Here is a 26,914-nt window from a genome sequence, read left to right as displayed (position 1 = left end):
GGCTCTGTAATTTATTGCTGTCAGAATGCAGCAGACCATCTGGGCTTCTTAGTGCTTTTTATGTGTACTCTGTTGTTGTCAGGTGTTATCACCAATGCTGACTATGAAGGGGCCACATAATTTGAAAGAGGGTACTGACTTTATTTAAAATGAATGAGGGAATAATCGTGCCATCCTCCCTTCCCTGTGGCAGAACTTGTGAGTGGTAGGCTCAGGTGTAAAAATATGATTTGGGGCCCCCTCCTCCATCCCAACCCAAGTTTACAATCGAGAGGGTGACAGGGAGAGGCAATGGGTGACGGGTACAAGCACAATGTCCTCTGTGGTGTGGAGAACAGGGGGCATGTACATTGGAGGGGGCAGGAACTAAGCGGCCTCTGCTCTGTCCGTGATAGGTGCCCCCGTCAGGCAGACTGTTAAGTGACGGTTATATAGCTGTGAGCTGCCTTTAATTCACAGACAGCAGTGAAACACAAATAATGTACAGCTGTCTATTACTTAGAGTCAGAAATACCGCTTTTAGACCTAAATAGCGTGTCGCAGCCGGGAGCCTGACACGGGTGCTACCCGGCTGCGACCCGCGTCGGCCCCCATTTAGACCGGAGTCACCAAACCGGCATATTTCCGGGTTGGTGACATTGCCGGGGACGCAACAGGGGCGGCGCTTTGAGGTCACATGATCTCCAAGCGCCACCTGCTCATACACTGTAAACGGGAAGCCGGGTCGCGCAATTCGGCTCCCGTTTACACTGAACAGTTTGCCGGGTTGAACTCGACCCGGATTATTCCAACTCGCCCCTTTTACACCGAGCAGCAACACGGGTTATGCACGTTCATGTGCAATAACCCGTGTTATATGCTGCCGGTGTAAAAGGGGTATAAGTGACTGTGATTATCAGCGTTGATAGGTGGCAGAACTGCTCTATCAGTCCAGCACACACAAGGTCAGCCCTGCCTACCTAAGGTTAGGTGCAGGTCCCTCAGGCAGTGGGGCTCACCCTGCTCTCTGCACTGGGCCATTCATCTGACATTGCTCAAAATGGTCTGCAGGGAGGCCAGGGAATAACTCATTGCTGGTCTGGGCATAATCCTCAGGGTCCCCAGTGCAACTGCTGCACCAATGGTAGTTCTGCCCTTGTCCCTTCCCTAGACATCTTAAAAATGTGGAACTTTTGTACTTAATGGAGAAACTCATTCTGCTGTTTGTCTAACTCTTCAGTTCCTGCAGGTAACCTTAAACCTTCTCCCTCGCCATTAGTCTTGAAGAAGATTAGGTGTAATATTGTGGAGGGATGAGTACATCCTGAACAGTAGAGCCCATGTGCAGTGGCCCATTAGTTCTTCTAGTTGGAAGGAAGCAGGTTTATTGGTGTGGGGTATATTTCAATGGTGTACTTTTTTTTGTTTTTGTTAGAAATGCTCATGCTCTATTACACAACACCTGTGTTTTTTCCCTCTGTGCAGAGTATGCATGGGGTCCCAGTCTAAATACAGTCTGCAAAAGAAGAAAGGCACTTTTATCCTAAGACCCCAGGACCATAGGGGTTCTCACATATGTAGCTTATTTTGGTATAAGGCTATCAAACACCTTTTTGCCTGGGTTCTGTCAAAGCTTCTATAGAGACCAAGAATTCATAACCTCTTCCCAAAGAGTGAGATTCCAAGCCCATCCCAGAGGTGTTAACAAGAAGACCACTCATCGCCGCCTTTTGACATAAATCAATTAGTCACCGTAGGCTATCACAGGCTCATGTTTGCATACTAGAACCTCCTGGCCAGAGGACCAAGAGATGATGCATCACCTTCTTCGGTGAGTAGCAGATCTTAGCCAGAGCAGGTGTGTCCTCATACATCAAGCCTCAATACGCCAAGCAGCACAAGATGTCTGCTAACGTCAAACATCTTATTTTGCCGAACATGTGTCTTATTTGCATCTCTATGCATATAGGACACACGTGCAGACTCTGCTGATTAAAATGTTGTGTGGCATATATTCTGTGTACCACTGTGGCTGTATCTGTATACGAAATGCTACATTGCAGTGGTTTCCTGTCCCAATCCAAACGATTATCTGTAATAAAGCATGTCACAAAGTTGATGTTGGACATGTGATCAAATGCATATACACGAATAATGTGCAGAATATGGTTTAATCATTTTCAGCAAAGGTCATGCAGCAGGTTAAATCCAACCATTTGATCAGACTGCGTTTGGAATGATAATTGTTCTTGAGAGCTACATATGCCAAATATCACCTGATTATCCTGCTTTTTTTTTTTACTTTGAATCAGGTCTTTATATTTGATCTTATTTGGAGGTTTTAGTTTACCTTATCATGACCTCATTGATCAACAGGGCTGCCAAGAGATATCCTGGGCCCTGGTACAACAACTTCCTGGGGCCCCCATGCTCCCCCTGGAGGGTGTGTGACCACAGCATGCTGGGGGCATAGCCACACCTCTTTGGGGGGGTGCCTAGCACATGAGAAGCACCCACTCTCAGGAGCATGGCATGCCTCCCAACCAGGGCAGTACAGAGCCTGGCTGGGCCCAGGTACTTTTCAGGGGGCATGGCCTAATCACAGGAGGCATGGCCTTGCAACCTAAAAAAAAAATACAGTTTTTTATTTTAAGCACTTCCCTGGCCACACTGCAGCCCAGCACACAACAGCGAGCGCTGGGCTGAGAAGAAAAGCTGCAGCTGCTACTTCTAGGTAAGGGGGGGTGGGGGGGACCTGGGCCCCTCCATCAGACCTGGGCCCAGGTAAATTTGTACCCTCTCCCCGCCTCTCTCGGCACCACTGTTGATCAGTAGCCATTATACTACATCTTGCACCATATGATCTAATGATCTAGATATGTTATGTAAATGCATAATCATATTTAAGTTGAACACTATACATGACAATCACAGTGTCTATAAGGCTTGGATGCCCTCTACTGCCTACTGATTTCTAAAATGCTTTGCATTATTTTTCTCTGACGTCCTAGTGGATGCTGGGTACTCCGTAAGGACCATGGGGAATAGACGGGCTCCGCAGGAGACTGGGCACTCTTTAATGAAAGATTAGGTACTATATCTGGTGTGCACTGGCTCCTCCCTCTATGCCCCTCCTCCAGACCTCAGTTAGAATCTGTGCCCGGCTCGAGCTGGTTGCACACTAGGGGCTCTCCTGAGCTTCTAGTAAAGAAAGTATTTATTAGGTTTTTTATTTTCAGTGAGCTTCTGCTGGCAACAGACTCACTGCTACGAGGGACTTAGGGGAGAGAAGCAAACCTACCTGCTTGCAGCTAGCTTGGGCTTCTAGGCTACTGGACACCATTAGCTCCAGAGGGATCGAACACAGGCCCAGCCTCAGTCGTCCGGTCCCGGAGCCGCGCCGCCGTCCCCCTTGCAGGGCCAGAAGCAAGAAGAACATCCTGGAAATCGGCGGCTGAAGAGTCCGGTCTTCATTAAGGTAGCGCACAGCACTGCAGCTGTGCGCCATTGCTCCCTATGCACACCACATACTCCGGTCACTGATGGGTGCAGGGCGCTGGGGGGGGGCGCCCTGGGCTGCAATTAGAGTACCTTACATGGCGAACAGCACATAATATAGTCTAATGAACTATATATGTGCAAAAATCCCCCGCCATAATATAAATATAAGAGCAGGAGAAGTCCACCGAGAAGGGGGCGGGGCTATCTCCCTCAGCACACTGGCGCCATTTCCTCTTCACAGCTCCGCTGGAAGACAGCTCCCCAGGCTCTCCCCTGCAGTTTCCAGGCTCAAAGGGTAAAAAAGAGAGGGGGGGCACTAAATTTAGGCGCAAAACTGTATTTGTAAAGCAGCTATAGGGAAAATCACTTTGTGTTAGTGTAAATCCCAGATTTTATAGCGCTGTGGTGTGTGCTGGCATACTCTCTCTCTGTCTCCCCAAAGGACTTTGTGGGGTCCTGTCCTCAGTCAGAGCATTCCCTGTGTGTGTGCGGTGTGTCGGTACGGCTGTGTCGACATGTTTGATGAGGAGGCTTATGTGGAGGCGGAGCAGGTGCCGATAAATGTGATGTCACCCCCTGCGGGGTCGACACCAGAGTGGATGGATATGTGGAAGGTATTACACGACAGTGTCAACTCATTGCATAAAAGGTTCGATGACATAACAGCTGTGGGACAGCCGGCTTCTCAGCCAGTGCCTGCCCAGGCATCTCAAAGGCCATCAGGGGCTCAAAAACGCCCGCTACCTCAGATGGCAGACACAGATGTCGACACAGAGTCTGACTCCAATGTCGACGAGGACGAGACTAATGTACATTCCACTAGGGCCATCAGTTGCATGATTACGGCAATGAAAAATGTGTTGCACATTTCTGACATTAACCCAGGTACCACTAAAAAGGGTATTATGTTTGGGGAGAAAAAGCAACCAGTGGTTTTTCCCCCATCAGATGAGTTGAATGAAGTGTGTGAAGAAGCGTGGGCTTCCCCCGATAAGAAACTAGTGATTTCTAAAAAGTTACTGATGGCGTACCCTTTCCCGCCAGAGGACAGGTTACGTTGGGAGACATCCCCGAGGGTGGATAAGGCGCTCACACGCTTGTCAAAAAAGGTGGCACTGCCGTCTCAGAAACGGCCACCTTAAAGGAGCCTGCGGATAGAAAGCAGGAGGCTATCCTGAAGTCTGTATATACACACTCAGGTACTATAATGAGACCTGCAATTGCTTCTGCTTGGATGTGTAGTGCTGCAGCAGCTTGGTCCGATACACTGTCAGAAAATATTGATACCCTCGACAGGGATACGATTTTGCTAACCATAGAGCATATTAAAGACGTCGTCTTATATATGAGAGATGCACAGAGGGATATTTGCCGGCTGGCATCTAGAATTAATGCAATGTCCATTTCTGCCAGGAGAGTATTGTGGACTCGGCAGTGGACAGGTGATGCGGATTCTAAAAGGCACATGGAGGTTTTGCCTTACAAGGGTGAGGAATTGTTTGGGGACGGTCTCTCGGACCTCGTTTCCACAGCAACAGCTGGGAAGTCGACATTTTTACCTCAGGTTCCCTCACAGCCTAAGAAAGCACCGTATTATCAGGTACAGTCCTTTCGGCCCCAGAAAGGCAAGCGGGTTAAAGGCGCGTCCTTTCTGCCCAGAGGCAGGGGTAGAGGAAAAAAGCTGCACCATACAGCCAGTTCCCAAGAACAAAAATCCTCCCCTGCTTCCACTAAGTCCACCGCATGACGCTGGGGCTCCACTGGTGGAGCCAGGTGCGGTGGGGGCCCGTTTCCGGAACTTCAGCGACCAGTGGGTTCGCTCACAGGTGGATCTCTGGGTTCTACAAGTGCTATCTCAGGGATGCAAGCTGGAATTCGAGACGTCTCCCCCTCGCCGTTACCTCAAATCAGCCTTGCCAGCTACTCCCCAGGACAGGGAGGTAGTACTGGCGGCAATTCACAAGCTGTACCTCCAGCAGGTGATAATAAAAGTTCCCCTCCTTCAACAGGGACGGGGTTACTATTCCACAATGTTTGTGGTACCGAAACCAGACGGTTCGGTGAGACCCATTCTAAATTTGAAATCCTTGAACACTTATATAAGGAAGTTCAAGTTCAAAATGGAATCGCTCAGGGCGGTTATTGCAAGCCTGGAAGAGGGGGATTACATGGTATCACTGGACATCAAGGATGCTTACCTACATGTCCCCATTTACCCACCTCACCAGGTGTACCTCCGTTTTGTGGTACAGGACTGCCATTACCAATTCCAGACGTTGCTGTTTGGTCTATCCACGGCACCGAGGGTATTTACCAAAGTAATGGCCGAAATGATGATACTCCTTCGAAAAGGGAGTTATAATTATCCTGTACTTGGACGATCTCCTTATAAAGGCGAGGTCCAGGGAGCAGTTGTTGGTCGGAGTAGCACTATCTCAGGAAGTGCTACAACAGCATGGCTGGATTCTGAATATTCCAAAGTCGCAGCTGGTTCCTACGACGCGTCTGCTGTTCCTGGGTATGATTCTGGACACAGAACAGAAGAAGGTTTTTCTCCCGGAGGAGAAGGCCAAGGAGTTGTCATCTCTGGTCAGAGACCTCCTGAAACCAAAACAGGTGTCGGTGCATCACTGCACGCGAGTCCTGGGAAAAATGGTAGCTTCTTACGAGGCAATTCCATTCAGAAAAATGGGTGTACACTGACAAGAATTGCGCAATAAAAACAGACTAAGCAGCCTTGTTACTGCACCGGGAGGGACAAACACATAAATCCCTGTAAATTTGGAAAATAACAGCAATGTGCAGCATACAATGGCGCTGAGACCGTAAGATTTGTCCCTTGTAATGGTGTGGGGATATACTGAGTGAAACCAAAGTGGTTTAAAATACAGTGCATTTATTACAATGAAAACATATTGACATGCATGAACAATATATGGGTTAAAAAATTAAAAACATATGGACAAATAAAGTACATCATGAGTGCAGCTTGGACTGGGAGACAGTGACTTTATCAAAGTGCTCGTGCAATGAGTTGGTAATCAATCTCTCACCATCTGTTGGCCCCGCGGTGGGCTAGCTTTAAGAAAAGCAATGCTGGTCCGGCGCTGATATAGCCCGGCACCACCGCATGGGGCAGAAATCAGCTTCTGGATCCTTTACCACGAAGTCACCGCTCCTTTGTCCAGTCCTCAATCCAGATACAACGCGTTTCGGTCATTTGCCTTTGACCTTTCTCAAAGCAATCCAAAAACTTGAGAAAGGTCAAAGGCAAATGACCGAAACGCGTTGTATCTGAATTGAGGACTGGACAAAGGAGCTGATTACCAACTCATTGCACGAGCACTTTGATAAAGTCACTGTCTCCCAGTCCAAGCTGCACTCATGATGTACTTTATTTGTCCATATGTTTTTAATTTTTTAACCCATATATTGTTCATGCATGTCAATATGTTTTAATTGTAATAAATGCACTGTATTTTAAACCACTTTGGTTTCACTCAGTATATCCCCACACCATTACAAGAGGCAATTCCATTCGGCAGGTTCCATGCAAGGCTCTTTCAGTGGGATCTGTTAGACAAGTGGTCCGGATCGCATCTTCAGATGCATCGGCTGATCACCCTGTCCCCGAGGGCCAGGGTGTTTCTGCTGTGGTGGCTGCAGAGTGCTCATCTTCTCGAGGGCCGCAGATTCGGCATACAGGACTGGGTCCTGGTGACCATGGATGCAAGCCTCCGAGATTGGGGGGCAGTCACTCAGGGAAGAAACTTCCAAGGACAATGGTCGAGTCAGGAGGCTTCCCTACACATAAATATTCTGGAACTAAGGGCCATTTACAATGCCCTAAGTCAGGCAAAACCCCTGCTTCAAAACCAGCCGGTGCTGATTCAGTCAGACAACATCACGGCGGTCGCCCATGTAAACCGACAGGGCGGCACAAGAAGCAGGATGGCGATGGCAGAAGCCACAAGGATTCTCCGATGGGCGGAAAATCACGTGATAGCACTGTCAGCAGTGTTCATTCCGGGAGTGGACAACTGGGAAGCAGACTTCCTCAGCAGGCACGAACTCCACCCGGGAGAGTGGGGACTTCATCCAGAAGTCTTCCAGCTGATTGTAAATCGTTGGGAAAGGCCACAGGTGGACATGATGGCGTCCCGCCTCAACAAAAAGCTAAAAAGATATTGCGCCAGGTCAAGGGACCCTCAGGCGATAGCTGTGGACACTCTAGTGACATCGTGGGTGTACCAGTCGGTTTATGTGTTCCCTCCTCTTCCTCTCATACCAAAGGTATTGAGGATAATAAGAAAGAGAGGAGTAAGAACTATACTCATCGTTCCGGATTGGCCAAGAAGGACTTGGTACCCGGAACTACAAGAAATGATCTCAGAGGACCCTTGGCCTTTGCCTCTCAGACAGGACCTGCTACAGCAGGGGCCCTGTCTGTTCCAAGACTTACCGCGGCTGCGTTTGACGGCATGGCGGTTGAACGCCGGATCCTGATGGAAAAGGGCATTCCGGTTGAAGTCATTCCTACGCTGATAAAAGCTAGGAAGGATGTGACAGCAAAACATTATCATCGCATATGGCGAAAATATGTTGCTTGGTGTGAGGCTATGAAGGCCCCAACAGAAGAATTTCAGCTGGGTCGATTTCTGCACTTCCTACAGTCAGGAGTGACTATGGGCCTAAAATTGGGATCCATTAAAGTCCAGATTTCGGCCCTGTCTATTTTCTTTCAAAAAGAACTGGCTTCGCTACCTGAAGTTCAGACGTTTGTTAAGGGAGTGCTGCATATTCAGCCCCCTTTTGTGCCCCCAGTGGCACCTTGGGATCTCAACGTTGTGTTGGATTTCCTAAAATCACATTGGTTTGAGCCACTTCAGACCGTGGAGTTGAAATAGCTCACGTGGAAAGTGGTCATGCTTTTGGCCTTGGCTTCGGCTAGGCGTGTGTCAGAATTGGCGGCTTTGTCATGTAAAAGCTCCTATCTGATCTTCCATATGGACAGGGCAGAATTGAGGACTCGTCCCCAATTTCTCCCTAAGGTGGTATCAGCGTTTCATTTGAACCAACCTATTGTGGTGCCTGCGGCTACTCGGGACTTGGAGGCTTTCAAGTTGCTGGACGTAGTCCGGGCCCTGAAAATCTATATTTCCAGGACGGCTAGAGTCAGAAAAACTGACTCGCTGTTTATCCTGCATGCACCCAACAAACTGGGTGCTCCTGCTTCTAAGCAGACTATTGCTCGCTGGATCTGTTGCACGATTCAACTTGCACATTCTGCGGCTGGACTGCCGCATCCTAAATCAGTCAAAGCCCATTCCACGAGGAAGGTGGGCTCTTCTTGGGCGGCTGCCCGAGGGGTCTCGGCTTTACAACTTTGCCAAGCTGCTACCTGGTCGGGATCAAACACGTTTGCAAAATTCTACAAGTTTGATACCCTGGCTGAGGAGGACCTTGAGTTTGCTCATTCGGTGCTACAGAGTCATCCGCACTCTCCCGCCCGTTTGGGAGCTTTGGTATAATCCCCATGGTCCTTACGGAGTACCCAGCATCCACTAGGACGTCAGAGAAAATAAGAATTTACTCACCGGTAATTCTATTTCTCGTAGTCCGTAGTGCAGTGATTTTCAACCTTTTTCAAGTCGCGGCACACCGACCAAGATTTTTAAATTGCCAAGGCACACCATCAGTCCCCCACTCCTCCCCCCCAACAAAAGAAGAAGAAAAAAAAACACATTGGCTCCCATGGGGGGAAAAAACACACACACACACACACATTGGCCCCCACAGTAATTAAACAAATGCATTGGCCTCTGCAGTAATTCCACACATTGCCCCCCCCCCCCCCACAGTAATACCACACATGGCCCCCCACAGTAATACCACACATGCCCCCCCACACACACACAGTAATACCACACGTGGCCCCCCACAGTAATACCACACATGCACCCCCCCCACACACACACACACAGTAATACCACACATTGCACCCCAACAGTATTTCCACACACTGACTCCCACAGCAATTAAATAAATACAAATTCACTGGCTCCTACCTGGGAGTTAGTGGATATGAGGCTCATGTTTCACTCTCTCTGCCTCAGGCACTGAAGTTCATGCAGCCGGAGAAGCAAGGAGCAGCATGGGGTGAGAGTGGGTAGTTCATATTTCCCTCTCCCTGCCTCCGTGTCTGCAGTGTATGCAGTCGGAGGACCAAGGACGGAGCAGCACGGGCTGAGAGCGGGCAGTTCATATTTCCCTCTCCCTGCCTTCGCATCTGCAGTGTATGCAGCCGGAGGTGAGACAGCGGGCAGGTTAGCGGGCGGGCGGGCAGGACATGGTATGTGTGACGAGTCACGCTGCGTCTCATAGGTTACAGGCCAGAGCAGTCAAAACCAGATAGTCGGCGGCTAGGCATCAGGCAACTCTCGCGGCACATCTGAGAACCGCTGGCGGCACACTAGTGTGCCGCGGCACAGCGGTTGAAAAACACTGCCGTAGTGGATGCTGGGAGCCCGTCCCAAGTGCGGATTGTCTGCAATACTTGTATATAGTTATTGCTTAACTAAAGGGTTATTGTTATGAGCCATCTGTTCAGTGAGGCTCAGTTGTTATTCATACTGTTAACTGGGTATAGTTATCACGAGTTGTACGGTGTGATTGGTGTGGCTGGTATGAGTCTTACCCTGGATTCCAAATCCTTTCCTTGTAGTGTCAGCTCTTCCGGGCACAGTTTCCCTAACTGAGGTCTGGAGGAGGGGCATAGAGGGAGGAGCCAGTGCACACCAGATATAGTACCTAATCTTTCTTTAAAGAGTGCCCAGTCTCCTGCGGAGCCCGTCTATTCCCCATGGTCCTTACGGAGTACCCAGCATCCACTACGGACTACGAGAAATAGAATTACCGGTGAGTAAATTCTTATTTTATGCAAACCTAAAAAAAATTGCTACAGTAAGGATACTTTTAAGTACATGGTAAATGATCAAATCAATCGAATAGTAAGTAATTTTATACTAAAATATATATATATATATATATATATATATATATATATATATATATTCTGTTTAGGGGCCTATTTATTAATCAGTATTTGCTTGTTCCTGTAAATATTAGGTATTCCTCAAATATACGGGGGAGCGCAGCGGATTTCTGAGTCTCCCATTTTCAATCACATTTTATTGCAGAATTTACCAAGCAATGTGATTAATTCCGGAGCTTGGCCCTAATGCCATCTTTAGATGGAGTTAACCATTGTACAGATGTAGCCACGCCCTGGCCATGCCAAGCTGCAGCATTTGAATGGGAATGTGAATGGGGCGTAAAAGGGCACGATTGCGGTATGATGTAACCACGATGAGCGTGGCTACATCTATAGCTTAGTCTACTTCCTGCATCATTTACTGGGAGAGGGATTTGTAGTATACCTCCCCGGCAGTGGCATGTGATGCATGTGCAGTTGCACTGCGATCCTTAATGCCATATCATCGCGATAAGCTTTAGAACCCAATAATCCATAATTATGCCCATAATTGTTGCTATTGCAATACAGCATGCATTTGCCATGAATGGATTTATGTCTGTAGATGTTATTTTGTCATGACTGCTGCAAAGTGTTGTAATTGGTATAAGCGCATATAGCACCATCTATAGGTCGTTTTTAGGAACTACTGAAATCAGTCAAACTAAGATTTTTAAGATAATATCTGGATATTATCAGCAGTTTATAGTAAGAAATAGGACTTTCCCACAATATAAGGGAATTATTTATATTTTGTCTATTTTCTCTATTCTGCTCAGTAGTAATCTGATCAGTAAAAAGTATTTTCTTCCTGTGTTGCAGCTTTGTGCGTGACTCCCCATCATACGATAACATCAGCAGCCGTAAGCAGCAGTCACACAGCCGCCTGTCATCTTTATCCCACACTGAAACAGACCAGCATGATTCCATCACCGAAGCTCGAGATGGTAGCCTGGACCGGTCCAGCATGGACCTGGACTCTACGGACGGCACAGAGAGCACACCTTCTTTTAATGAAGCCAAAGCAGTTGATTTCTCTTTTGTGGATGTAAGTATAAAAGGAGATTAATGGGATGGCTTTGAAAGGACTTTTTTTTCTGTAATATAAAGGTAACATGAACAATATCCCATGTTAATAAACTGTTTTACAATCTGCTCTACTATACTGCTAATGGAATATGTCAATATATAAATTTGCTGACTATTCGCTTTCAGTTACTATTGACAAAGGGCTGTGATTTCTCCAAAACACTGAAGCTCTTAAATATTCTGAGTGAAATTCTATTATACAATTTGGGTTTTACACCATGATAATTTAGTGAAGCTTCAGCAGGTTTCCGCACTATTATGGTGCTCTCAACATTTAGTATACACAGACACGGATGTGAAACTTGAGTGCAGGGGACCAGTGGTTGTCAAAGAAAAGTAGAGTGAATGGAAAGTCATTCTGTTGTATTACTGTGGACCTCTTCCTTGTCTCTTATGATTATGTATTAACTCTGTACCATGTATATGTTAGTCTATATAGACCTGACTACACACCGTACACATTAGTCACATGATGCACATCATGTTTGGTACAAATTTTCTGATCGGATTATCTGGAAAGTGCCATGTTTTCAGGATATAAGGGAAATATACAGTATATAGACTAGTAACCAAAGCAAAATAGGTTCCCAATAGGATGTGATCTATCTTATACCATGATTGTTATCATTTTATTCTGATTTTATTATTATATACAGACTGATTTATCTAATAAGCAGTTATGGTTTAGAGTTCAAATAGGTATTTGTTTAGGTAAATTAAATTAATTTGGCTAAATTGGCCTTGTTCCTCGTGATTATTGTACGTAAGGCTGAGCACGATATTAAGTAATGCATATGTTTCAGATGAAGCCCATAACCTGGTATTCATGGATCTTCCTGATACTCTGATTACTTTAACATGTCATCCTATTTCTATGATGTGAAAATGTCAGGGATAGCACATTCTATGAAACAGTGTATCACGTGTAGTAGATGCATTTACAAACCAGAAATAAAGGGCGTAACGTTAGATGCTATGTAAACATAACCTATATAAGATGTTATGGAGCTTATAAGTCAGCAGATGTACTTTTAGTTATATGTAAAATAGCTCTAAGCAGCAGAGAGATGGAAGATTAAGTTTTGATGTTCGTTACACAGCACACGTCAGTCTTAGACTCCACTGCACTGAAGAACAGAGTACAGCTAAGTCGGAGGAGCCAACGGCGAGCACCCACTCAGTTACAGCGCAAGAGCCGACTGTTGCAGTCCAGTAGTCAGTTAGCTGTAATAGAGGACACTGACAACCCCTGGATGTTCACAGATTCCACAGGTAATGTTCCTGCCAGTGGTCCTAAGAATTGCACGCCGTGTGAGTGTATGAGATACCCATAATGTCTATGCGTGCATCATGCTTGTATGTGCAAATACATATGTGTGCAGTACCTTTGTGTGCATGCTTGAGGGTTGGAAGGGTTTGTGTGTAAGGACTGATTGTGCATGTGTGTGGGCTTTGCATGTAAGGCTGGTGATGCCTGTGTATATGTTTAATGTCTGTGGGTGTGAATGATCCCTGTATGTGTTTGTTTGTTTGTTTGTTTGTTTGTGTACATACATACGTACAATGCTTGTGCATGCATGCTTATGGGTTGGAAGTAAGTAAGTGAGTGTGTGTTTGTGTAAGGGCTGTGCATGTGTTTGAAACCTGCACGTGCATGTGTTGCTTTGCCAGAGAACATTTTGAGAAACAATTGTTTGCAGTGTATCATGAAACTGTTTGCATCATTCAGACACCTGATACCTTCTTATATAAAGCTCCCATTTGAACCTCCCTGAGCACAGGCTGTACTAGGCTTCTCTTTGCCATCTTGATTTTCTCTTATGTCCTAGAGGATACTGGGGTCCATTTAGTGCCATGGGGTATAGACGGGTCCAGTAGGAGCCATGGGCACTTTAAGAATTTGATAGTGTGAGCTGTCTCCTCCCTCTATGCCCCTCCTACCAGTTTAGAAAATGTGCCTGGAGGAGCCGGTCACGCTGAAGGAAGCTCCTGAAGAGTTTTCTGCATTTATTTTCTATGTTTGTTGTTATCAGGCAGCCTGCCTGCTTCGTGGGACTTAAGGAGGGAGGGGGGGGGGGGGGGGGACACTGAGCTCCTGAGGGAACTATTAGCAAGCCCCACCGCGGCGAGCGTACATTCCCGCAGCACGCCGCCACCCCTAACAGAGCCAGAATGAAGAGTGGTGAGTACTGAGCTGGCGTCCCGGTTAGCGGGGCGCCGGCCCTTATGGCGGCAAGAGGGTATGGAGACGCACGGCTTCTAAACGGGGAGGAATGCGTCTCCAGACACAGTACACAACTGCGTCTCCGTACACTGTACACAGTACCCAGACTGGCAACACAGCCTTAAAACGGTTTCTCTCCATTTTAAGCACCAGATTCCTCATCCAGTACAAAAAAAGCGGGAAGACCGCGTGCCATTGAAGGGGCGGGGCTTCACTATGAGAGGATACAGCAGCTCACTAGCGCCATTTTCCCTCTGCAGTGGACACAGACACTGGCAGGATAGGGACGTGCAGCTCCTCCGGTGTCACTCCAGATTACCTCAGCGGTACCAGGGGGTCATAGCAGGGGAAGAGCGACTATTAGTGTACTAAGTCCCCTATCAGGGTACTTTGTCTGCGAACCGGCTAAGCTTGACATTGGCGATAAGGACGCGGTGGGGGCTGGCTCCAAACAACTCTCTCTCCCTGAAGGGCTCTTTGTGGGTTAATTGTGCTTAACCTTTCCTGTGTGTGTGTGCTGTCACATTTACATTATGTCAGGCAAAGAGTGTGTTTCTTGTACAGCGGAGTGTTCCTCTTCACCAGGGGGCTCACTACTGGGTACTCAGGGTTCACAACCTAGCGGGGCTGAACCCGAGTGGGTTAATTCTCTCAAAGGAATGATTCACACTCTTTCTACAAAATTGTCCCGCAATGAGAAAAAGATGCAATACTTAAAACAAATTGTGGATGAGTTTATGAACAGAGACTCAGTCCCCAAAAAAGTGTCTCATTCCCCTCCCATTTGTCCGCAAAAGCTATCTCTGGCCCATATCCTGCAATCTGGCTCTGACGCTGATGGGTCAGACTTGGAGGAGGGTGAGGTAGACTTGGAGGGGGGGATGTGGCTCTGTCACAGGGAATAGAGGCTTTTATAGAGGCTATCAGAGATGTTCTGCATATTCCTTATAAGGTGTCAGAGGAGAGTGAGGAATCTTATTTTAATGTAAAGAAGAAGTCCTCCGTTACTTTTCCTGTGTCAAAGGAATTGAATACCCTGTTTGAAGAACCATGGGTTAATCCTGATAAGAAGTTTCAGATCCCTAAAAGGTTGCTCTCAGCTTTTCCTTTTCCTCTGGAGGATAGGGAAAATCCACCGATAGTGGACGCATCAGTTTCTAGGCTGTCGCGTAAAACTGTATTGCCTGTTCCTGGTGAAGCCTTCCTAAAAGACACGGCTGATCGTAAAATTGAGACTACACTCAAATTATTGTACACAGCTGCTGGGCTGGCCCAAAGACCCACTATTGCATGTGCGTGGATCACTAAGGCCAGTGCAAAATGGTCAGGTAACCTAATTGAGGGGTTAGGTTCCTTATCTAGGGGGGATGTTGTCATACTCCTGCAGCATATACAGGACTCTGCGAACTTTATGGTGGATGCCATAAAGGAAATAGGCGTGCTTAATGCACACACCACCGCTATGGCAGTGTCGGCACGCAGGGGCTTGTGGCTACGCCAGTGGACTGCTGACGCGGACTCCGCGTGGAAGGCCTGCCATTCACAGGAGAGGCCTTGTTTGGAGATGAACTAGACAAATGAATCTCCACAGCTACTGAGGGTAAGTCTAAGTATCTTCCTTCCGCAGCCCCTCCGACCAAGAAGACTTATTCAGCTTCTAAGTTACAGTCCTTTCGGACGTACAAGTTAAAGGGCAAATCCAGAGATGCTCCTACGTCCTCCAGCGGCGCAAGAGGTAAACCACGCAAACCAGCAACTGCAGGTGCTCAGGAAGAGGGCTCAGGCTCTGCTTCCTCAAAGACTTCAGCATGACGGTGGACCGCAATGCCTGGAAGGCTGTCAGGTGGGAGCCACGACTACAATTCTTCAGTCAGATCTGGTCAGATTCGTGCCAGGATCCCTAGGTCATAGATCTTATTTCCCAGGGCTACAGACTGGAGTTCCAAGAGCTCCCACCTCACAGATTCTTCAAATCAGGCTTGCCAGTTTCACAAGAGGCAAGTATAACTTTACAGCATGCCATCCAAAAACTGGTACAGACTCGGGTCATTGTTCCAGTTCCACCTCATCTACTAAACAGTGGCCGGACGGTTCGGTAAGACAGATACTGAACCTCAAGTCTTTGAACCCGTACTTACGAGTGTTCAAATTCAAGATGGAGTCTCTTAGAGCGGTGATCTCAGGTCTGGAGGAGGGGGAATTCCTAGTGTTTCTGGATATCAAGGATGCGTACCTTCATATTGCGATCTGGCCGCCTCATCAGGCATATCTACGGTTTGCACTGCAGGACTGTCACTACCAGTTCCAGGCCCTGCCATTTGGTCTCTCCTCTGCACCGAGGGTGTTCACCAAGGTGATGGCAGAGATGATGTTTCTACTCCGCAAACAGAGAGTGAACATAATTCCGTACCTGGACGATCTCCTGATAAAAGTGCCGTCCAGGGAGAGGTTGCTGGACAGCATTGCTCTCTCAACCAAACTTCTCCAGGATCACGGGTGGATTCTGAACCTTCCGAAATCTCACCTAGAGCCAACACGGAGGCTCCCATTTCTGGGAACGATACTGGACACAGAGTCACAAAAGGTGTTCCTTCCATTGGAAAAGGCATTGGTAATCCAGTCGATGGTTTGGGATGTCCTGAAGCCAACCCGGGTGTCGTGCATCTGTGCATTCGCCTTCTGGGGAAAATGGTGGCCTCTTACGAGGCACTTCAATACGGAAGGTTTCACGCAAGACCCTTCCAGATCAATCTGTTGGACAAATGGTCCGGATCGCATCTAAACATGCACCAGAGGATCCGTCTGTCGCCGAAGGCCAGGATCTCCCTTCTGTGGTGGCTACAGGCTTCTCACCTCGTCGCAGGATGGAGGTTCGGAATTCAGAATTGGATTCTGTTAACCACAGACGCAAGCCTCAGAGGTTGGGGAGCAGTCACTCGGGGTGCAGTTTCAGGGAAGATGGTGAAGTCAGGAAGTCATCCTTCCAATCAACATTCAAGAACTCAGGGCCATATACAACGCCCTTCTGCAGGCCTCACTTCTTCTTCCTCACTTCTTCTTCCAGATCGGGCAATTCAGGTCCAGTCGGACAATGTGACGGCAAAAACGTACATAAACCGACGGGGCGGAACGAAAAGCAGAGCAGCAATGTCAGAGGTGTCAAGAATTCTCCTCTGGGCAGAAAGAAACGCTGTGGCATTGTCAGCGGTTTTCATTCCGGGAGTAGACAACTGGAAGCAGACTTCCTCAGCAGACATGACCTGCACCCGGGGGAGTGGGGCCTTCACCCGGAAGTGTTCAGGTGCCTGACAAGTCGATGGGGATATCCACAGATCGACATGATGGCCTCTTGCCTCAACAAGAAGCTCAGGCGGTATTTTTCCAGGTCGAGAGACCCACAGGCGGTGGCGATAGATGCCCTGACAAATCCATGGGTCTATCAGATGGTGTACGTGTTTCCTCCACTTCCTCTGATCCCCAAAATTCTAAAACGAATAAAACGGGAAAAGGTTCAAGCAATACTCATTGCTCCCGACTGGCCAAAGAGGGCCTGGTACGCGGACCTTCTGGAGATGCTCCTCGAAGATCCGTGGCCTCTACCACTTTGCGAGGATCTACTGCAACAAGGCCCGTTCTTCTATCAGGACTTACCACGGCTACGTTTGACGGCATGGAAGTTGAACGGCTGATTCTAGCTAGGAATGGGATCCCTAAAAAGGTTATCCCGACTATGATCCAAGCCAGGAAGGGGGTAACGTCTAACGCATTACCATCGTATTTGGAAGAAATACGTGTCTTGGTGTGAGAGCAGAAATTATTTTGCAGTGGAATTTCATCTGGGACGTTTGCTGCTTTTTCTGCAGGCAGGCGTGGATGTGGGCCTGCGTCTGGGCTCCATAAAAGTCCAGATTTCGGCCTTGTCCATTTTCTTTCAGAATCAATTGGCTTATCTCCCTGAGGTCCAGACATTCTTGAAAGGTGTTCTGCACATCCAACCTCCCTATGTGCCTCCGACGGCACCTTGGGATCTCAATGTGGTGCTGCAGTTCCTCCAATCGGACTGGTTTGAACCGTTACAGGAGGTGGACGTAAAATATCTTACATAGAAGACTGTTACACTGTTGGCCTTGGCTTCAGCAAGACGTGTGTCGGAGCTGGGGGCTTTGTCTCACAAAAGTCCCTATTTAATTTTTCGTAAGGACAGAGCTGAACTGAAGTGGTGTCCGCATTTTACATCAACCAACCTTTTGTGGTTCCGGTTGTCACCAGCACCTCTGCTACTTTTGGATGTTTTGAGGGATTTGAAGGTGTATGTGAAAAGAACAGCTCGTCACAGAAAGACTGAGTCGCTGTTTGTTCTCTATGATCCCAATTCGATTGGGTGTCCTGCTTCAAAGCAGACAATTGCTAGCTGGATCAGACTTACTTTCCAGCATGCTTATTCCATGGCAGGTTTGCCATATCCAAAATCTGTATAGGCCCACTCTACTAGGTCGGTGGGTTCTTCCTGGGCGGCTGCCTGTGGTTTCTCGGCTTTACAGCTCTGCCGAGCAGCTACATGGTCAGGTTCAAACACGTTTGCTATGTTGTACAAGTTCAATACTTTGGCCTCTGAGGACCTTCAGTTTGGTTAATCAGTTCTGCAGGAACCTCAGCACTCTCCCACCCGGTTTGGGAGCTTTGGTACATTCCCATGGCACTAAATGGACCCCAGTATCCTCTAGAACGTAAGAGAAAATAGGATTTTAATTACCTACCGGTAAATTCTTTTCTCGTAGTCCGTAGAGGATACTGGGCGCCCGCCCAGTGCTTCGTTCTTCCTGCACTGTTACCTGGTTAAGTAATGTTGGTTCAGCCGTTGCTGTTCCTGTTCCAAGTTTGGTTAGCTTAGCTTTCCTCTTGTTGTGTGTGATGGTTCGGAATCTCACCACTATCCTTATCTATCCCTCTCTCAAAGTATGTCCGTCTCCTCGGGCACAGTTTCCTAGACTGAGTCTGGTAGGAGGGGCATAGAGGGAGAAACCAGCCCACACTATCAAATTCTTAAAAAGCCCATGGCTCCTAGTGGACCCGTCTATACCCCATGGCACTAAATGAACCCCAGTATCCTCTACGGACTACGAGAAAAGGATTTACTGCTAATTAATGTAAAAGAAAAATGTTTTTTTTTTTTTTTTTTTTTAACATGACTAGATGCACATGTGTAGTAATGATGTGATTATTTTATATCCCTGGTATTTTAGAAGAAAACCCTCCGAAAAAGGAGGACAAGGATGAAGAAGATGAAAAGCCCCAGAGGTCTTCAGTTCAGTCACAGCGGATGCCAATGTTCCCTGGAATGGACCACTCCACTCTGATAGTAAGTGAAATCAATCAGTTGTCACTCATACTGCAACTGCCAGTCATACCTAAATTGATATGCTGTACATCAGGAAAGGTTGCTGAATTTCATGGTATTTATTTTAACCCCTTTATGACCCAGGGTACTTTATACTTTAGTGGCCAGAATAAATGTTATGGTCTAATTTGTCAAATGATGTTTACCTTTTGTCATTTATAATTTTGCTTTTAGCAGCACACTTTTAGAAGAGAAAAAAACACTTTTCCATGCTCCTCCTATTCGTTATTTTCAGGCAGTTATTAATGTTGCATTGTCTTATTCTTCCTAGTATAGCATACCTCTCAACTTAGCTTCAGAGCAAGGAGGGGGGAATTCAGGGGGCATGTCCTCGCTGCTAAGGGGAATGGCCTTACTGCTAGGGGAGTGGCCTTGCTGGAAAGTGCAGGGCCACAAGCTACACCCACGTTTTCAGTCAATGTAGGGTATGCCCAGCACTCCGGGAGATCCCCGACATACCCCCAATCCATCTGTGCTGAATAGATGGCGTGTCCATAGGCACAGCATCTGTTCAACTGAAAAGGGGTCTCCCAGCCTTCCCCCACACTGCGGGACATTGCAGCCAGCAGGTGGGACAGCAGGACAGTGACCAGAAAGCCAAAATTAGAACAGTTGGCAGGTATGAGTATACTGTGTGCTAGCTCTGACATGTGTAGTGAATAGTATTATTTTTTTATGTCAATTATATTGAGTATGTATGGCTGCAACTATCTTTATAGTGTGATTATGGGAAAACAGCAAAATCTGGGGGATTTGTGAATTCTACTTTTTACAGGTCTGAGCAACATTCATTCTCTGCTACACCTACGAATGCATTTGTCACTTGGTGTAGGTGACAGTCTCAATGCTGGAGAAGAGTCTATGGGGCTTTTTTGTCATCCACCACTATTGGTGCTACACTCCCATGTACCTCCACATCGTCAGGTTACTTGAAGTGCTGGTCTTATTGCTGGGGTCTAGGGGCAATGTATATTGGGTCACCCCATTATAGGAACTGTCCCAAGTGACATCAGAGTTTCTATAGTAACCCCACTGTGCTGATGTGGCTGCAGGGAACACTACTTGAACTCAGTGTGCTAAGCCCCAGCATAGCAGGATGTATAACTGAAATGGGTTAATGTAGCCTTAATGTAATTTTATTACAACCCCAATGTCTGGCAGCCAGCAAAATATATCTACATGTATCATAGGTTGGTGAGGATATGGTTGAAGGACCCTAAATTTTATACTCTGTAATGATTGCTGTACCCTCAGTACTTCAGACTGCACTTTACAGTTCTTCAATGAGAACCCTGACACTGTACAATTATGATATGACCGTAGTACACTTTTGTGAATGTGCTGCTCTTCTAGTTGTCCCGGATTGTAAATGAGTTCTACAGCATTATGATTGTACTCCGTTCTGTACCCTTCCACTGTATGGACAGCCTTTCGACCTAAGATAGGTATCTCTTACTGTAGGGTAACAGCAGGGCTTCTCGTCACATGAACTGTTTTTCATTTACAGTTTAGTGGGCCAAATGAAGACTTTTAATAGAAGGTGCATGACAGCTTCAGTCATTGAAGAGTCTTTGGCCACTCTTTTCTCAGCATGTAGTTTCATAGCATAATCTCCTATCCACTCCCTCCTTCCTCTGTTATTACATGACCGCTGAGCTGCACTGAATTGGAGATCTGGTTACACTCCTTGTGAAGGTGAGTGAGAACTGAAATCATATGCTTCCAGCTGAGAAAGACTACCTTATATTGGAGCCATGTAACTGTCCTATACAGAGAGCGATTTTGCAAAGAAACCTGGGTGGGATGATATCATGGAACAGCTTCATGTCACTGCATGTTATATGGACAAAAATGTGAATACATAATCTGTGTTTGGTTGTTGCTAAGGAACTTTTGAATCAATGTTTACGTGTCTTTTTAAAAAAAAAATGTATTACATATGTAGAATAAATGTAGAGAAGAGGGCTGTTTTGGCTGATGTAGTACATGGTGTATATTTGTTATGCTTTTTCTTCTACTTTCTTTTGATCATGGTAAAGGAACATGCATTCAACCTGTTATAAAGTGTTTAAATGTTGCACTGAGTTTTTATTGCGGTCTCTTTCAATAGGCTCAACTTCGGAAAAGGCAAGATGCAGAAAGCAGTAGTGAATCTTCAGCTCAACCTTCAAAGTCGCCAAAATCTCCTCTACCACAAGGAACACTGGGTGTCAAACTCCTGCCAACATCTTCAGACCTACAAGACAGGTCAGCTGACTGTGTATATTAGAGGGATCTACTGTTCTGGTGCACATACCCTAAAGGTCATTCCACGAATGTACAAAATAGCCAGTTGCATGCTAACAGTAGGGGCATACTCACATCCCAGTGTTTGAAGCAACTCCTGCCCCTTCTTTAGTGATTTTCGGGGCTGTACGGGAAATGCATTTAATAGAAATGGAAACCATAAAAATGGCACTGCAAAGTCCTACCTGCTACCACTACGGAGTTTTGCTTAGTTAATCCCCAAGCCCTTTTGTGGAGAAAAATTCTGTGCCACCCCAGACAAAGCTAGTTGCTTTATATTACAAGCTAGAGGCTTAAGCAATGTTACGGCACCATATAACTGAAGAATCCACAAACGTCTTTGTCTTGTATTGGTTATTCTTTCCTTAGCCATATGTCTGTGTGCAGTGACGGAAAAGCAGGTAATTTGAGAAATCAGTCGGTGAAAACCGATGATAATGTGTATAAATGCACAATAATATACTATGCCAGGCCTGTCAAACTCAAAACTCCCAACTGGGCCGACTTATCAAGGTCTAAGTCTTTTGTGGGCCGCAAAAAAACCTTACCCAAAAAGCTTGGGACCAGAAGCATTTTGGATAACTGATTATTCCGTATTTTGGAATATTTTTATGCCCCCACTATAGTGCCAGTTACACATAATGTCCCCAGTATGGTGGCAGATACAAGTAGTGCCCCCAGTATAGTGCCATTTACACATAATGTCTCCCAGTATAGTGCCTGATACACATAATGCCCCCATTACACCCCCATCCTCCTGTGCAGCATGCCCCAAAGACTTACATTAACAGGATGCTCCTTTGTGGGTATGTTGCTTCAGGGGTCAGGGCTGTGGCTTTAAGGGCTCTGGCAGTCAGGGCTGCGGCTGTCTGTCAGGGCTCCCTGCTGGCTGCTTCACATCGCCGCATGAGTGCTTGTGGGCGGTGCGGTGCAGGCAGTGGGGCAACGTAAGCAGACGGAGGCAGAACGCCAGGGGCGCAGTTCTGTCCCGTTCCGACCTGCCAATGTGCCACAAAAGGACCCCTGCCTGTGGGCTGCAAAATTATGCAGTAGGGGCCGCAAGTTTGACACCCCTGTACTATGCTATGCCAGCCAGAATTAAATATTTCTCAAAAAAATATTTCTGCTGCAGGGTACACTGGGCTCCACAGGGAATGACATTGGGGGTGTAGAGTAGGATCTTGATCCGAGGCACCAACAGGCTCAAAGCTTTTACTGTTCTCAGAATGCCTAGCGCCGCCTCCTCTATAACTCCGCCTCCGTGCACAGGAGCTCAGTTTTGTAGTTGGTGCCATGCAGTAAGCAGGCACTTAACAGGGGGGCTGCTCCAGCAGCCTTGAAAGAAGCTTTTAAAGTATTTTGAAGACTTCAAGGGCTGCAGCAGAGACACTGACTGTGTTAGATGTCAGTCAGACATCTCCTGCTGCAGCTCCATCACCTCCCCCAGCGGCGCTGTACACTCCCGCGCACTGGTTGCCGGGTACCTACAGCGGAGGATCCGGTTTTCTTCATTGTTAGTCACACACACAACCGCTGCTCTCCCGGATCGCGTAGCCGCACTGCAGGGAGGGGGTAAGGGGTCCCCTCAACGGGACCCGCTGTTAATCGCCGTGCGGCTGGTGGGAGGCGGGCCGCGCGCGCTGGCATGGACACTGTGGTAGTACAGGGACCCCACTAGACCACCAGGGCATGGGCACAGGTCGGTTTTCTCTTATAAAACCGTTTTACTAAGCCCCCAGTACCTGGTGGTGAAGTCCAGCATGGGGATAAGGCTTTGACCTGTAGCCCCTCCCCCAGCCCCAGGGTGCCATATAGAGTAAATGTTCGCGCCCTGGAGCTGCATCTCTCTCTTTCCCTCACTCCCTGTCAGCGTTTGGGCGCCATTATAGCAAGCAGAGCTGATTCTGGGACTGTTTGGGCAAATCCTCCTCTGTAAAGCCGCCTGCCTGTCAGCACTGTGCATTTTACAGGACACTTAAGTATTCTACATGTCTGCTGACAGTGTTAGTTAAGAAAAAGTGCATTTAGTCAGGGTTATTTAGTACAAGTACCCTGTGATATACATCCAGTCTTTACTGTGCATTGTTATATCTATTCAGTGTATAGCTATTCTTAGTACTATTATGTATTGCTAGTCCAGTGCAGTTTTATTGCATGTCATAATTTCTGCATTGTACAAACTGTGATCTGTGTGTGTGCATATAGCTGCTGTGTGAACTCCATTTCGTGTCTCTCACTCAGATTGCTATCCCTATATTCTATAACCTGAGGTGGCTAGGTGCGTCAGGTTTATCATAATATAGGCAGTTCACAGGATATACTCAGTGTGTATTTTTCTCTGTGATTTTTAGTCACCATATACCTCTTGAATTCTCTGTTTGTGCTGATACACTGCACAGGAGGTTCTTGTCAAGTGTTGTGCTGCTGATATTGTAATGTTTTGCCTTGAATTGAGCTTTTGATTATGTCAGCTACAAAGGGCAACGGAACTGGGTCTGATCCCACACTGCGTGGTGTTGACGCTGCAGACACATTTGAGGATAACATAGCAGCTGAGGGTTCAGGTTCTGGGGGTTCCTTGCTCCCCAGTGGGCATGTAGCAACGGGGGTGCCTCCCCTCTACTCAGGGATCAGGCGATCCAGGTTCAGTCGGACAACGCCACAGCAGTGGCATACATCAATCAACAAGGAGGGACAAAAAGCAGGGCCTGCATGCGAGAAGTGTCAAAAATACTTCTCTGGGCGGAAAGAAATGCAAGAGCGCTGTCCGCAATTTTCATTCCAGGAGTGGACAACTGGGAAGCAGACTTCCTGAGTCGCCTCAACCTCCACCCGGGGGAGTGGGGATTACATCCTCAGGTGTTTTAACAGATTGTCGACAGGTGGGGATACCCGCAGATCAACATGATGGCGTTTTGCCTCAATAAGAAGCTTCGCTGCTACTACTCGCGAACCAGGGACCCTCAGGTGAGTGCAGTGGATGCGCTGACATCGCCTTGGCCTTACCGGCTGGTCTACCTATTTCCTCCGATTCCGTTGATCCTAAGGGTGCTCCAACGGATCGGACATCACAGAGTCCAAGCAATCCTGCTTGCGCCGGATTGGCCCCGAAGGGCGTGGTATGCAACTTTTCTGGACATGTCCATAGAAGACCCTTGGCCTCTGCTGCTAAGAAAGGATCTTCTCCAGCAAGGACAGTTCGTCTACCCGGGCTTACAATGGCTTCGTTTGACGGCATGGAAGTTGAGCGGAATACCCTAGCTCACAAAGGGCTTTCCAACAAGGTCATTGCCACTGTAGTGCAAGCCAGAAAACCTGTGAAGTCAAAACATTATTATCATATCTGGAGGAGATATATCTCTTGGTGCGAGGAACGCACGTATCCGCCTGCAGAGTTTCACTTGGGGTATTTCCTACGTTTCCTGGTGTGGATAAAGGCTTACGTTTGGGTTACGTTAAGGTCCAGATTTCAGCTCTCTCACTTTTCTTTCAGAAGAAATTGGCTGTGTTGCCAGAAGTTCAGACCTTCTTACAAGGGGTACTCCACATATAACCTCCTTTTGTGCCACCTACGGCACCCTGGGCTTTGGATGTAGCGTTTAAATTTCTACAGTCCTTCTGGTTTGAGCCTCTGATGACGGTAGAAGACAAGTACACATGGTAGTGATGTTATTGGCCCTGGCTTCTGCTAAACGCGTCTCAGAATTGGGGGGCTTATCATGTAAAAGTCCATACTTGGTCTTTTACAAGGACAGAGCGGAGCTCCGGACTAGACAGCAGTTCCTGCCGAAGGTTGTCTCCGCGTTCCACCTGAATCAACCTATTATGGTTCCATCCTGTTCTGACGCTTCGGCTCCTCCAGGGTCTTTGGATGTTGTGCGTGCCTTGAAGATCTATGTCAGGCGCACAGCTCAGGTCAAGAAGACTGATTCTTTATTCGTGCTTTATGATGCGCAGAAAAAGGGTTGTTGTGCTTCAAAGCAGACCATTGCTCGTTGGATTAGGCTTACTATCCAACAGGCCTATGTGTCGGCAGCCTTACCTGTTCCTCAGTCTCTGACAGCCCACTGTACAAGGTCAGTGGGCTCTTCCTGCGCGGCTGCCCGTTGAGTCTCGGCCTTGCAACTATGCTGAGCGGCTACCTGGTCGGGGAAGAACACTTTTGTGAAATTCTACAAATTTGATACCCTGGCCAATGAGGATACCCAGTTTGGGCAGGTGGTGCTACAGCAGTCTCGGCACGTTCCCGCCCGTTCTGGAAGCTTTGGGACATCCCCATCATACTAATTCTGTCCCCAATATCCCTTATGGATGCTAAAGAAAATAAGATTTGAAACCTACCGGTAAATCTTTTTCTCCTAGTCCGTAGAGGATGCTGGGGACTCCGTAAGGACCATGGGGATAGACGGGCTCCGCAGGAGACATGGGCACTAAGAAAGAACTTTAGGTATGGGTGTGCACTGGCTCCTCCCTCTATGCCCCTCCTCCAGACTTCAGTTAGAGAAACTGTGCCCAGAGGAGACGGACAGTAAGAGGAAAGGATTTTGTTAATCCAAGGGCAAGATTCATACCAGCCCACACCATTCACACCGTATAACTAGGGTATATACGAACCAGTTAACAGTATAAAACAATACAGCATCAGACCGAGACTGATGAAAACTGTAACATAACCCTCATGTACGCAAAAACTATATACAAGTCTTGCAGAAGTAGTCCGCACTTGGGACGGGCGCCCAGCATCCTCTACGGACTAGGAGAAAAAGATTTACCGGTAGGTTTAAAATCTTATTTCTCTAACGTCCTAGTGGATGCTGGGGACTCCGTCAGGACCATGGGGAATAGCGGGCTCCGCAGGAGACAGGGCACATCTAAAAAAGCTTTTTGGTCACATGGTGTGTACTGGCTCCTCCCCCTATGACCCTCCTCCAAGCCTCAGTTAGGTTTTTGTGCCCGTCCGAGAGGGTGCAATCTAGGTGGCTCTCTTAAAGAGCTGTTTAGAAAAGTTTTTTTTTAGGTTTCTAATCAGTGATTCCTGCTGGCGACAGGATCACTGCAACGAGGGACTTAGGGGAGAGACTTGCAACTCACCTGCGTGCAGGAGGATTGAAGTCTTAGGCTACTGGACACTGAGCTCCAGAGGGAGTCGGAACACAGGTCAGCCTGGGGTTCGTCCCGGAGCCGCGCCGCCGATCCCCCTTACAGACGCTGAAGAACGGCAGAACGGAGGTCCGGAAACAGGCGGCAGAAGACTCCTCAGTCTTCATGAAGGTAGCGCACAGCACTGCAGCTGTGCGCCATTGTTGCTACACGGCTCACTGATCTCGGTCACGGAGGGTGCAGGGCGCTGCTGGGGGCGCCCTGGGCAGCAATATAGATTACCTTAGAGGCAAATAAATACATC

The 26,914-nt window shown here is 47.5% G+C and overlaps 1 protein-coding gene across 2 annotated transcripts in view; it reads left to right on the top strand.

The window, feature by feature from the left end:
• Positions 1-26,914, top strand: part of KIAA1671 (KIAA1671 ortholog) — a 431,335-nt gene that overhangs the window by 381,207 nt on the left and 23,214 nt on the right. Inside the window, exons 7-10 of one of the 2 annotated variants that reach the window (XM_063913220.1) lie at positions 11,336-11,561; positions 12,703-12,874; positions 19,073-19,185; positions 21,335-21,471. In XM_063913220.1, coding sequence (XP_063769290.1) covers positions 11,336-11,561; positions 12,703-12,874; positions 19,073-19,185; positions 21,335-21,471 — 648 coding nt within the window. Of the gene's footprint in view, positions 1-11,335; positions 11,562-12,702; positions 12,875-19,069; positions 19,186-21,334; positions 21,472-26,914 lie in introns of both variants that reach the window. The other variant, XM_063913219.1, reaches the window with a different exon arrangement.

The sequence above is a fragment of the Pseudophryne corroboree genome, chromosome 1 (genome assembly GCF_028390025.1).
Source record: "Pseudophryne corroboree isolate aPseCor3 chromosome 1, aPseCor3.hap2, whole genome shotgun sequence".
Classification (NCBI taxonomy): domain Eukaryota; kingdom Metazoa; phylum Chordata; class Amphibia; order Anura; family Myobatrachidae; genus Pseudophryne; species Pseudophryne corroboree.
This window is presented reverse-complemented; position numbering and strand designations above follow the sequence as displayed.